Source organism: Scyliorhinus torazame, chromosome 8 (assembly GCF_047496885.1).
Source record: "Scyliorhinus torazame isolate Kashiwa2021f chromosome 8, sScyTor2.1, whole genome shotgun sequence".
NCBI classification, from domain to species: domain Eukaryota; kingdom Metazoa; phylum Chordata; class Chondrichthyes; order Carcharhiniformes; family Scyliorhinidae; genus Scyliorhinus; species Scyliorhinus torazame.
The window spans coordinates 174,451,332-174,462,985 of NC_092714.1; the positions used below are offsets into that span (position 1 = coordinate 174,451,332).

The 11,654-nt window shown below is 53.8% G+C and overlaps 1 protein-coding gene across 1 annotated transcript in view; it reads left to right on the top strand.

Moving 5' to 3' along the window:
• Positions 1–592: 592 nt before the first annotated feature.
• ctsa (cathepsin A) overlaps positions 593–11,654 on the top strand; it is a 67,514-nt gene continuing 56,452 nt past the window's right edge. Inside the window, 2 exon segments of the mRNA XM_072515543.1 lie at positions 593–644; positions 1,227–1,391. Coding sequence (XP_072371644.1) covers positions 633–644; positions 1,227–1,391 — 177 coding nt within the window. The 5' untranslated portion in view covers positions 593–632.

Here is an 11,654-nt window from a genome sequence, read left to right on the forward strand (position 1 = left end):
AAGGCCGGCATGGAACCCAGGTCCCTGGCGCTGTGAGGCAGCAGTGCTAACCACTGTGCCACCATGCTGCCCCAAGAGAGATGGTCCAAAGAGATGAAGATGATAACATTCAGCATTGATCACCATGTGTTGGAGTATGTCAATACTCAGTACTGAGATAGACGGGCTGCATTTGACAAGTCAGTAATGTAAGGGAGGACAGCACATTGCAGTCTCCACACTCCCTGTAACTACCTTCCCCCCTCTCCCTATCCTCTTCACCCTCCCTATCCTCTTCACTCTCCCTATCCTCTTCACCCTTCCTATCCTCTTTACCCTGCCTCACCCTCCCTATCCTCTTCACCCTCCCTATCCTCTTCACTCTCCCTATCCTCTTCACCCTTCCTATCCTCTTTACCCTGCCTCACCCTCCCTATCCTCTTCACCCTCCCTATCCTCCTCACCTTCTCCCTCCCTAATCTCCCCTCCCCTTTCTCCCCTACCCTGAGCCTGTCTCCTAGCCCCATCTTTCCTCCTCCTCCTCCCTCTCCACCTGCTTCCGTGTCATGTGACCGTACTCAGACAGACCCTGGGCACGTGACTGTTGTCACATGACCTTGGCTCCAGGCTGGGATCCGGATCGGGGTGAGTGAATGCGAGCTGGGGTGAGTCCGCGGCGGGAGCTCCGTTCAGGTCGGGTCCTGCGGCCGCTTGTCCGCTCGCTGCAGCGGGGGATACAATCTTCCGGGCTTAATAGCGGGGGAATCCCCAGCGCTAGAGATCGGCACGGCGGGAGTTACAGGTCTCCAGTCTGAGGGCTGTTGTTTGGAGAGGCGGGGGCGGTACAAGTCTCCAGTCCTGGGGGCTGTTCCCCTGCAGTCTGCTTTGTGTAGCTCTGGTGGGTGCATTCTCACCTTGAGTCATGACTGATGCAAGTCCTGCTGCAGGGACTGGGACACTAAACCTGAGCTGACAATCACAGTGCAGCACTGAGGGAGTGTTGTAATGTTTGTAGGCGTTTTCCTTCCTCTGTGACATTAAACCAAGGAGCTGTCTGCCCTCTCAGGGAATGTTGAAGATCTTATGGTACTGATTTGATCAAAAGTTCTCTCGGGTGTCCTGGCCAATCTGACAACCTGCTGGATATCTGTAGTGTCAGAGAAAACTGTAATTCGCTGATTTTAAAATTCGCTGATTTTAAAATTCGCTGATTTTAAAAAGTATCTCTGCTGGTTTCTTTTCCACAGATGGGTTTTTTTGTGCTTTTTGCTGTGTTTGTGAAGGCCTTTCTTGCTGATTCTGCTCCAGTTAAGGATGAGATCACCTACCTCCCAGGCCTAGCCAAGCAACCCAGCTTTAGGCAGTATTCTGGATACCTGAATACATCTGAAAATATACATCTCCACTACTGGTGAGTGATTAGGATTTACTTCCTCACAAAGCTTTACTTTAGTTTAATATTTTTGTATTCACTTCCTCTACCACTGGTACACAGTAGCTGCAGTGTTTGCTGACTACCAGATGCACTGCAGCCACTACCCAAGGCTCCTTCAACAGCACCATCATCCAGTAGGTCAAGAGCAACAGCTGCATGGGAAGACCACCACCTGCAAATTACCCTCCAAATCGCAGACCATTCTGACTTGGAAAGGGGAGGCAATGGCGTAGCGGTATTGTCGCTGGACTAGCAATGCAGAAACCCAGGATAATGCTCTGGGGACCTGTTCGAATCCCGACAGGGCAAATGGTGGAATTCGAATTCAATAAAATATCTGGAATTAAAAGTCCAATCTTAGAATCAAAGAATTTATAGTGCAGAACGAGGCGATTCGGCCCATCGAGTCTACACCGGCCCTTGGAAAGAACACCATACTTAAGCCCATGCCGCCACCCTATCTCCGTAACCCAATGAGCCCACCTAACCTTTTGGATACTAAGGGGCAATTTAGCATGGCCAATCCACCTAACCTGCACATTTTTGGGCTGTGGGAGGAAATCGGAACACCCGGAGGAAACCCACGCAGAGATGGGGAGAAAGTGTAAACTCCACACAGACAGTCACCCGAGGCTGGAATTGAACCCGGGACCCTGGAGCTGTGAGACAGCAGTGCTAACCACTGTGCCACCATGCCGTAATGATGACCATGAAACCACTGTCAATTGTCACATCTGGTTCACTAATGTCCTTTTAGGGAAGGAAATCTGTCATTCTTACCCGATCTGGCCTACATGTGATTTCAGATCCACAACAATGTGGTTGACTCTTAAATACCCTCGGGGATGGACAATAAATGCTGGCCCAGCCAGCGACACCCACATCCCATGGACAAATAAAAACAAAAGTAGCACTTTTTGTTATCGCTGGGTTAAAATCTTTGAATGCACTTCCTAATACCACTGTATGTGTACCTACAGTACATGGACTGCAGTGGTTCCAGAAATAAGCCTATTTTCCAAGTGTGATTAGGGATGGGCAATAAATGCTGGCTTTGCTTTGGTTGGCAAATAGACTCAAAGGTATAGCCAAGGCTCTCGGAGAGAGATAAGGATAGGAGTTAGTTAAACAATGAGGCTTATAATATTGCAAAGAATAGAAGCAAATCTTTGGATTAGAGTATTTTGGTAACCAGCAAAGGACCACCAAAAACTTGATAAAAGTGGAGAAAAATCCGAGAACAAACTAGCCAGGAATACAAAAACAGATTGAAAGAACTTTTATATGGATATGAAAAGGAAGAGAGCAGCTAAAGTTAATGTTAGTCCATTAGAAGCAGAGACAGGAGATATAATTATGGGGAATGAGGAACTGGCAGAAACATTGAACAAATGTGTGTCTGCCTTCACAGCAAAGACACGAGTTGCATACCAGAAAAGGCTGTTTAATAGAATGAGGAAATTAACATCAGCAGAAAAAGAGAGCACTGGAGAGACATAAAGGACTAAAATATAGCAGATCCCCAGAACCTGGTGGCCTACCTCCTAGAGTTCTGAGAGAGATAGCTGCAGAGATGCTAGGTTCTCCGGCTATGAATTTGAAACATTTGGAATGGTCCCAGTGGATTGGAAGTTAGGAAGGTGGGAAGGTATTTTATATGGTGGGAGACCGAAGATACAATAGCCAAATTTGCAGACAACACTAAAATAGGTGGGATAGTAAGTTACAATAAAGACATTTGCAAATTGATATGGATAGGATAGGCGAGTGAGCCAAAATTTGGCAGATGGAGTTTAACGTGGTGGATAAGTGTAAAGTTATCCATTTTGGTTGGAAAAATAAAAAGGTAACTTATTATCTAAATGGAGGGAAACCTCCGAGCACTTCAGTGCAGAGGGATCTGCATATCCTTGTGCATGAATCACAGAAAGCTAGTATGCAGGTAATAAGGAAGGCAAATGGCATTTTGGCCTTTACAGCTAAAGGAATGGAGTATAAAAGTAGGGAATTGTTGCTGCAACTGTACAAGGCATTGGTGAGACTGCACCTGATGCTGTGTACAGTTTTAGTCCCCTTATTTGAGGAGAAATGTAGTTCCATTAGAGGCACTTGACTGATTCCAGAGATGAAAAGTTTGTCTTATTGAAGAGAGTTTGAGCAGTTCAAGCCTACACTGTCTTGCATTTAGAAGATGAGAGGAGATCTAATTGAGGTATAAAAGATGCTAAAAGATATTGACAAAGTTGACGTAAAGTGGATTTTTTCCTCTTGTGGGGCAATCTAAAACGAGAGGTCATAGTTTTAGGATAAGGGGTAGCAGATGTAAAACCGAGATGAGGAGAAATGAGTTCTCTCAAAGGCTCGTGAATATGTGGAATTCACTACCATAAGAGTGCAGTGGATGCAGGGGCATTGACTAAATTTGAGGAGATAGACCGATTTTTAATTAGTAATCGGTTGAAGGGTTACGGAGAATGGGCAGGATGCTTGAGATGAGACCGTGATGAGATCAGCCATGATCATATTGAATGGTGGAGCGGGCTCGAGGGGCTGAGTTTAATCCTGCTCCTAGTTCATATAGTCTTGTATAGGAAACATAACATCACTACTCAAAAATGGAGGGAGAGAGAAAGTGGAGTGCTACAGGCCAGTTAGTCTGACTTTGGGTGTTAAAAACAAATGCTGGAATCCATTGTTCAAGTAGTTTTAATGCACTTAGAGCATCATAACTTGATCAGATAGACGGAGTCAATGTTGACTCTATAAAAAGTTTGATCAAAGGAGTTATGAAAAGGAAATAGCGTTTGACAGATTTATTAGAGTTAGGATGCCTATAAATTACTTCCAACAAGGTGGACTAGTGGTTAGCACCTCTACCTCACAGTGCCGAGGACCCGGGTTTGATCCCGGCCCGATTCGCTGTCCGTGTGGAGTTTGCCCATTTCCTCCGTGTCTGCGTGGGTCTCACCCCACAAACCCAAAGATGTGCAGGGTAGTTGGATTGGCCACGCCTAATTGGAAAACAAATGAATTTATATTTTTTAAATTACTTCCAACAGTCTTTCTGCCCTTGTTTCTTAGTTGCACCCAATGATTTTTCGAGATAACAATATTTCCAACTGCTATCTTTATCCTGTCCGTTATTAAAAGGACAATGTCACATCTTCCATTTTGCATTTATCATTTCGAAAAGTTAACTATTCACTTCCCATCCTTGCTCACTCTGCAACCACACCCCAACACGCAAGGGTGGCACGTGGCGCAGTGGTTAGCACTGGGACTGCGGCGCTGAGGACCTGGGTTTGGATTCGGGCCCTGGGTCACTGTCCGTGTGGAGTTTGCACATTCTCCCATGTCTGCGTGGGTTTCACCCCCACAACTCCAAGATGTGCTGGTTAGGTGGATTGGTCACGCTAAATTGCCCCTCAACAAAGAACAAAGAAATGTACAGCACAGGAACAGGCCCTTCGGCCCTCCAAGCCCGTGCCGACCATGCTGCCCGACTAAACTACAATCTTCTACACTTCCTGGGTCCGTATCCTTCTATTCCCATCCTATTCATATATTTGTCAAGATGCCCCTTAAATGTCCCTATCGTCCTGCTTCCACTACCTCCTCCGGTAGCGAGTTCCAGGCACCCACTACCCTCTGCGTAAAAAAACTTGCCTCGTACATCTACTCTAAACCTTGCCCCTCTCACCTTAAACCTATGCCCCCTAGTAATTGACCCCTCTCCCTGGGGAAAAGCCTCTGACTATCCAATTGGGGAAAAAAAATATTTGAGTACTCTAAATTTATTTTTAAAAAATTCTGAGGGAGCTATTCCTATTTATTTGTTCACTTTGTTGTGAATGGTTCACAATACCTTTAGCTTTTCACTGCTTTCTGTCTTATCCTGACATCCCCTTCGTCAACAATGTCCTATTCTTACCTTTTATTAATTATAGAATCTCTACAGTGCAGAAAGAGGCCATTTGGCCCTTTGAGTCTGTACTGACCCTCTGAAAGAGCACCCCATCTAGGCCCACTCTATCGCCATAACCCCACTTTTCCTGCACATCTTTGGACTGTGGGAGAAAACCGGAGCACCCGGAGGTAACCCACGCAGACATGAAGAGAAAGTGCCTCTTTCCCCCCCTCGTTTTCCCCCCCTCGTTTTCCCCCCCCTCGTTTTCCCCCCCCTCGTTTTCCCCCCCTCGTTTTCCCCCCCCTCGTTTTCTCCCCCTCGTTTCCCCCCCCCTCGTTTCCCCCCCCCTCGTTTCCCCCCCCTCGTTTCCCCCCCCCTCGTTTCCCCCCCCTCGTTTCCCCCCCCTCGTTTCCCCCCCCTCGTTTCCCCCCCCCTCGTTTCCCCCCCCTCGTTTCCCCCCCCCCTCGTTTCCCCCCCCCTCGTTTCCCCCCCCTCGTTTCCCCCCCCTCGTTTCCCCCCCCTCGTTTCCCCCCCCCTCGTTTCCCCCCCTCGTTTCCCCCCCCTCGTTTCCCCCCCCTCGTTTCCCCCCCCTCGTTTCCCCCCCCTCGTTTCCCCCCCCCTCGTTTCCCCCCCCCTCGTTTCCCCCCCCTCGTTTCCCCCCCTCGTTTCCCCCCCTCGTTTCCCCCCCTCGTTTCCCCCCCTCGTTTCCCCCCCTCGTTTCCCCCCCTCGTTTCCCCCCCCTCGTCTCCCCCCCCCCTCGTCTCCCCCCCCTCGTCTCCCCCCCCTCGTCTCCCCCCCTCGTCTCCCCCCCTCGTCTCCCCCCCTCGTCTCCCCCCCTCGTCTCCCCCCCCTCGTCTCCCCCCCCTCGTCTCCCCCCCCTCGTCTCCCCCCCCTCGTCTCCCCCCCCTCGTCTCCCCCCCTCGTCTCCCCCCCTCGTCTCCCCCCCTCGTCTCCCCCCCTCGTCTCCCCCCCTCGTCTCCCCCCCTCGTTCCCCCCCCTCGTTCCCCCCCTCGTTCCCCCCCCCCTCGTTCCCCCCCCCCTCGTTCCCCCCCCTCGTTCCCCCCCCTCGTTCCCCCCCCTCGTTCCCCCCCCCTCGTTCCCCCCCCCCTCGTTCCCCCCCCTCGTTCCCCCCCCCTCGTTCCCCCCCCTCGTTCCCCCCCCCTCGTTCCCCCCCCCTCGTTCCCCCCCCCTCGTTCCCCCCCCCTCGTTCCCCCCCCCTCGTTCCCCCCCCCCTCGTTCCCCCCCCCTCGTTCCCCCCCCCTCGTTCCCCCCCCTCGTTCCCCCCCCCTCGTTCCCCCCCCCTCGTTCCCCCCCCCTCGTTCCCCCCCCCTCGTTTTCCCCCCCTCGTTCCCCCCCCCTCGTTCCCCCCCCCTCGTTCCCCCCCCCTCGTTCCCCCCCCCTCGTTCCCCCCCCCTCGTTCCCCCCCCCCTCGTTCCCCCCCCCTCGTTCCCCCCCCCCTCGTTCCCCCCCCTCGTTCCCCCCCCCTCGTTCCCCCCCCCTCGTTCCCCCCCCCTCGTTCCCCCCCCCTCGTTCCCCCCCCCTCGTTCCCCCCCCCTCGTTCCCCCCCCCTCGTTCCCCCCCCCTCGTTCCCCCCCCCTCGTTCTCCCCCCTCGTTTTCCCCCCTCGTTTTCCCCCCCTCGTTTTCCCCCTTCGTTTTCCCCCTTCGTTTTCCCCCCTCGTTTTCCCCCCCTCGTTTTCCCCCCCTCGTTTTCCCCCCCTCGTTTTCCCCCCTCGTTTTCCCCCCCTCGTTTTCCCCCCCTCGTTTTCCCCCCCTCGTTTTCCCCCCCTCGTTTTCCCCCCCTCGTTTTCCCCCCCTCGTTTTCCCCCCCTCGTTTTCCCCCCCTCGTTTTCCCCCCCTCGTTTTCCCCCCCTCGTTTTCCCCCCCTCGTTTTCCCCCCCTCGTTTTCCCCCCCTCGTTTTCCCCCCCTCGTTTTCCCCCCCTCGTTTTCCCCCCCTCGTTTTCCCCCCCCTCGTTTTCCCCCCCTCGTTTTCCCCCCCTCGTTTTCCCCCCCTCGTTTTCCCCCCCTCGTTTTCCCCCCCCTCGTTTTCCCCCCCTCGTTTTCCCCCCCTCGTTTTCCCCCCTCGTTTTCCCCCCCTCGTTTTCCCCCCCTCGTATTCCCCCCCTCGTATTCCCCCCCTCGTTTTCCCCCCCCTCGTTTTCCCCCCCCTCGTTTTCCCCCCCTCGTTTTCCCCCCCTCGTTTTCCCCCCCTCGTTTTCCCCCCCTCGTTTTCCCCCCCTCGTTTTCCCCCCCCTCGTTTTCCCCCCCTCGTTTTCCCCCCCCTCGTTTTCCCCCCCTCGTTTTCCCCCCCTCGTTTTCCCCCCCCTCGTTTTCCCCCCCTCGTTTTCCCCCCCTCGTTTTCCCCCCCTCGTTTTCCCCCCCCTCGTTTTCCCCCCCTCGTTTTCCCCCCCTCGTTTTCCCCCCCTCGTTTTCCCCCCCTCGTTTTCCCCCCCTCGTTTTCCCCCCCTCGTTTTCCCCCCCTCGTTTTCCCCCCCTCGTTTTCCCCCCCTCGTTTTCCCCCCCTCGTTTTCCCCCCCCTCGTTTTCCCCCCCTCGTTTTCCCCCCCCTCGTTTTCCCCCCCTCGTTTTCCCCCCCTCGTTTTCCCCCCCTCGTTTTCCCCCCCCTCGTTTTCCCCCCCTCGTTTTCCCCCCCTCGTTTTCCCCCCCTCGTTTTCCCCCCCTCGTTTTCCCCCCCTCGTTTTCCCCCCCTCGTTTTCCCCCCCTCGTTTTCCCCCCCTCGTTTTCCCCCCCTCGTTTTCCCCCCCTCGTTTTCCCCCCCCTCGTTTTCCCCCCCTCGTTTTCCCCCCCTCGTTTTCCCCCCCTCGTTTTCCCCCCCTCGTTTTCCCCCCCTCGTTTTCCCCCCCTCGTTTTCCCCCCCTCGTTTTCCCCCCCTCGTTTTCCCCCCCTCGTTTTCCCCCCCTCGTTTTCCCCCCCTCGTTTTCCCCCCCTCGTTTTCCCCCCCTCGTTTTCCCCCCCTCGTTTTCCCCCCCTCGTTTTCCCCCCCTCGTTTTCCCCCCCTCGTTTTCCCCCCCTCGTTTTCCCCCCCTCGTTTTCCCCCCCCTCGTTTTCCCCCCCTCGTTTTCCCCCCCTCGTTTTCCCCCCCTCGTTTTCCCCCCCTCGTTTTCCCCCCCTCGTTTTCCCCCCCCTCGTTTTCCCCCCCTCGTTTTCCCCCCCTCGTTTTCCCCCCCTCGTTTTCCCCCCCTCGTTTTCCCCCCCCTCGTTTTCCCCCCCTCGTTTTCCCCCCCCTCGTTTTCCCCCCCTCGTTTTCCCCCCCTCGTTTTCCCCCCCTCGTTTTCCCCCCCTCGTTTTCCCCCCCTCGTTTTCCCCCCCTCGTTTTCCCCCCCTCGTTTTCCCCCCCTCGTTTTCCCCCCCTCGTTTTCCCCCCCTCGTTTTCCCCCCCTCGTTTTCCCCCCCTCGTTTTCCCCCCTCGTTTTCCCCCCCTCGTTTTCCCCCCCTCGTTTTCCCCCCCTCGTTTTCCCCCCCTCGTTTTCCCCCCCCTCGTTTTCCCCCCCTCGTTTTCCCCCCCTCGTTTTCCCCCCCTCGTTTTCCCCCCCTCGTTTTCCCCCCCTCGTTTTCCCCCCCCTCGTTTTCCCCCCCTCGTTTTCCCCCCCCTCGTTTTCCCCCCCTCGTTTTCCCCCCCTCGTTTTCCCCCCCTCGTTTTCCCCCCCTCGTTTTCCCCCCCTCGTTTTCCCCCCCCTCGTTTTCCCCCCCTCGTTTTCCCCCCCTCGTTTCCCCCCCTCGTTTTCCCCCCCTCGTTTTCCCCCCCTCGTTTTCCCCCCCCTCGTTTTCCCCCCCTCGTTTTCCCCCCCTCGTTTTCCCCCCCTCGTTTTCCCCCCTCGTTTTCCCCCCCTCGTTTTCCCCCCTCGTTTTCCCCCCCTCGTTTTCCCCCCCCTCGTTTTCCCCCCCTCGTTTTCCCCCCCTCGTTTTCCCCCCCTCGTTTTCCCCCCCTCGTTTTCCCCCCCTCGTTTTCCCCCCCTCGTTTTCCCCCCCTCGTTTTCCCCCCTCGTTTTCCCCCCCTCGTTTTCCCCCCCCTCGTTTTCCCCCCCTCGTTTTCCCCCCCTCGTTTTCCCCCCCTCGTTTTCCCCCCCTCGTTTTCCCCCCCTCGTTTTCCCCCCCTCGTTTTCCCCCCCCTCGTTTTCCCCCCCTCGTTTTCCCCCCCTCGTTTTCCCCCCCTCGTTTTCCCCCCCTCGTTTTCCCCCCCTCGTTTTCCCCCCCTCGTTTTCCCCCCCTCGTTTTCCCCCCCTCGTTTTCCCCCCCTCGTTTTCCCCCCCTCGTTTTCCCCCCTCGTTTTCCCCCCCTCGTTTTCCCCCCCTCGTTTTCCCCCCCTCGTTTTCCCCCCCTCGTTTTCCCCCCCTCGTTTTCCCCCCCTCGTTTTCCCCCCCTCGTTTTCCCCCCCTCGTTTTCCCCCCCTCGTTTTCCCCCCCCTCGTTTTCCCCCCCTCGTTTTCCCCCCCTCGTTTTCTCTCCCCTCGTTTTCTCTCCCCTCGTTTCTCTCCCCTCCCCTCTTTCTCTCCCCTCCCCTCTTTCTCTCCCCTCCCCTCTTTCTCTCCCCTCCCCTCTTTCTCTCCCCCCCCTCTTTCTCTCCCCTCCCCTCTTTCTCTCCCCCCTGTACCTGGAAGGCACCTGTGGTTGGAATCATGCTTAACAACGATGTTTGTCTGTGTGAGGCTTGGTTTCAATTCCAATTGCGTTTCTGTTGTGATCGAGAGAGCTACGCCGTGAAGAATCAATAGGCCAGCAGGGGTATGCAGGCGTTGTTTAATAGCTAGAGGCCCTTGTAAGGCCAAACAAAAAGCTTTCCTTTGTTCTTAAGTTTTTTTTTAACTGAATGCCAGAGCAGTTGCAGACAGACTGCGCTCGAGGCAAGAGAAGCTGTACAATGGCGTAATGTGCAAGGAAGCAATCTCCAGAGAAACAAAAGAACAATTGGATCTAGTAACCTGGAAATAGAACAGGCTACTGTTCATGGACGCCACACACAAAACTGAGAAGGAATCGGCTGATGAGAAGCTAGGATCCTAAAGTGATCCTAATGTTTGGAATGTCTTAATACAGTCTGCAAAACAAGTTTTTAAGTAATTGGGAAGATAATATTGACTGGATATCAGAGTTTGAGTAACAGTGGAAGTCATTCGAGAAAATGACTACTCGAATGATTCAAGGAGTGTGTTTCCTTGTCTCGTTTAAGCCTGGTGATGTCTGGTCCCTTTCTAGGGGCGTGGATTGGGGGGCAAGGTAGCACAGTGGTTAGCACAGTTGTATCACAGTTCCAGGGTCCCAGGTTCGTTTCCGCTTGGGTCACTGTCTGAGCGAAGTTTGCACTTTCTGCATGTGTCTATGTGGGTTTCCTCCGGGTGCTCCGGTTTCCTCCCACAGTCCAAAGATGTGCAGATTAGGTGGATTGGCCATGCTAAATTTCCCTCAGTGTCCAAAAAGGTTAGGTGGGGTTACGGGGATAGGGTGGAGGTGTGGGCCTAGGTAGTGTGCTCTTTCCAAGGGCTGGTGCAGACTCGATGGGCCGAATGACCTCCTCCTGCACTGTAAATTCTATGATTCTATGAAAAAGGAATCCTGAAAGGGGGTTGGTGTAAAATCCTGAAGTGGATTCACTGGTAAAAGTGGAGCAGAAACTCTTCACAAGAGTCTTCTGGAAAAAGTGGACTGGAATTCAGAATTCAAACCACTACTGGAAAGCATGATTATTGAAGAAGGGTTTAAAGCATGTTTTGAAAACTCTTACGGGACAATCATCTGGGTGAATGCTGAGGAGGCATCCACAGACATTCACCTGGGGTTTCAGAGTGGAATGTGTATTTGACCACATGCATTTTATGTGCATCAGAGGGATTTTATGTGTCAATGAGACCATTGTAGCTTCAAATGTACTTTCACCCGTGTTAATTTTAAAATCTGTGTTTCATTGTTAAGCTAAGGGGGTGGGGCGTAAAGGAGTATTGTATTATAATCCATTTTTTAAATGTTTAATACATGTTTTTTCTTGTTATAACTAATTAGCGATCCTGTGACTCTATTCCTCCACGTTTGATTTATATTAAAAAAAGGCCAGGGTTCCATTCTGGAATCTTCCTGTCCAGTTATAACATCTACTGGGATCGTAATAGGGCCCTGCCAATCACAGTGGAGAGGAATCCTCTGCTGTGAAAAAAGGAGTGCTCCGAAAGCTGGGGATTCAAAACAAACCTGTTGGACTTTAACCTGGTGTTGTAAGACCTCTTACTGTGAAAAAAGGAGGGCGAGGCTTCTGTTTTGTTCGCCTGCAACCCCCTCCCTTTTCCAACAGTATGCAACCCATCACGTGTGTACCCTCCTTCAGTC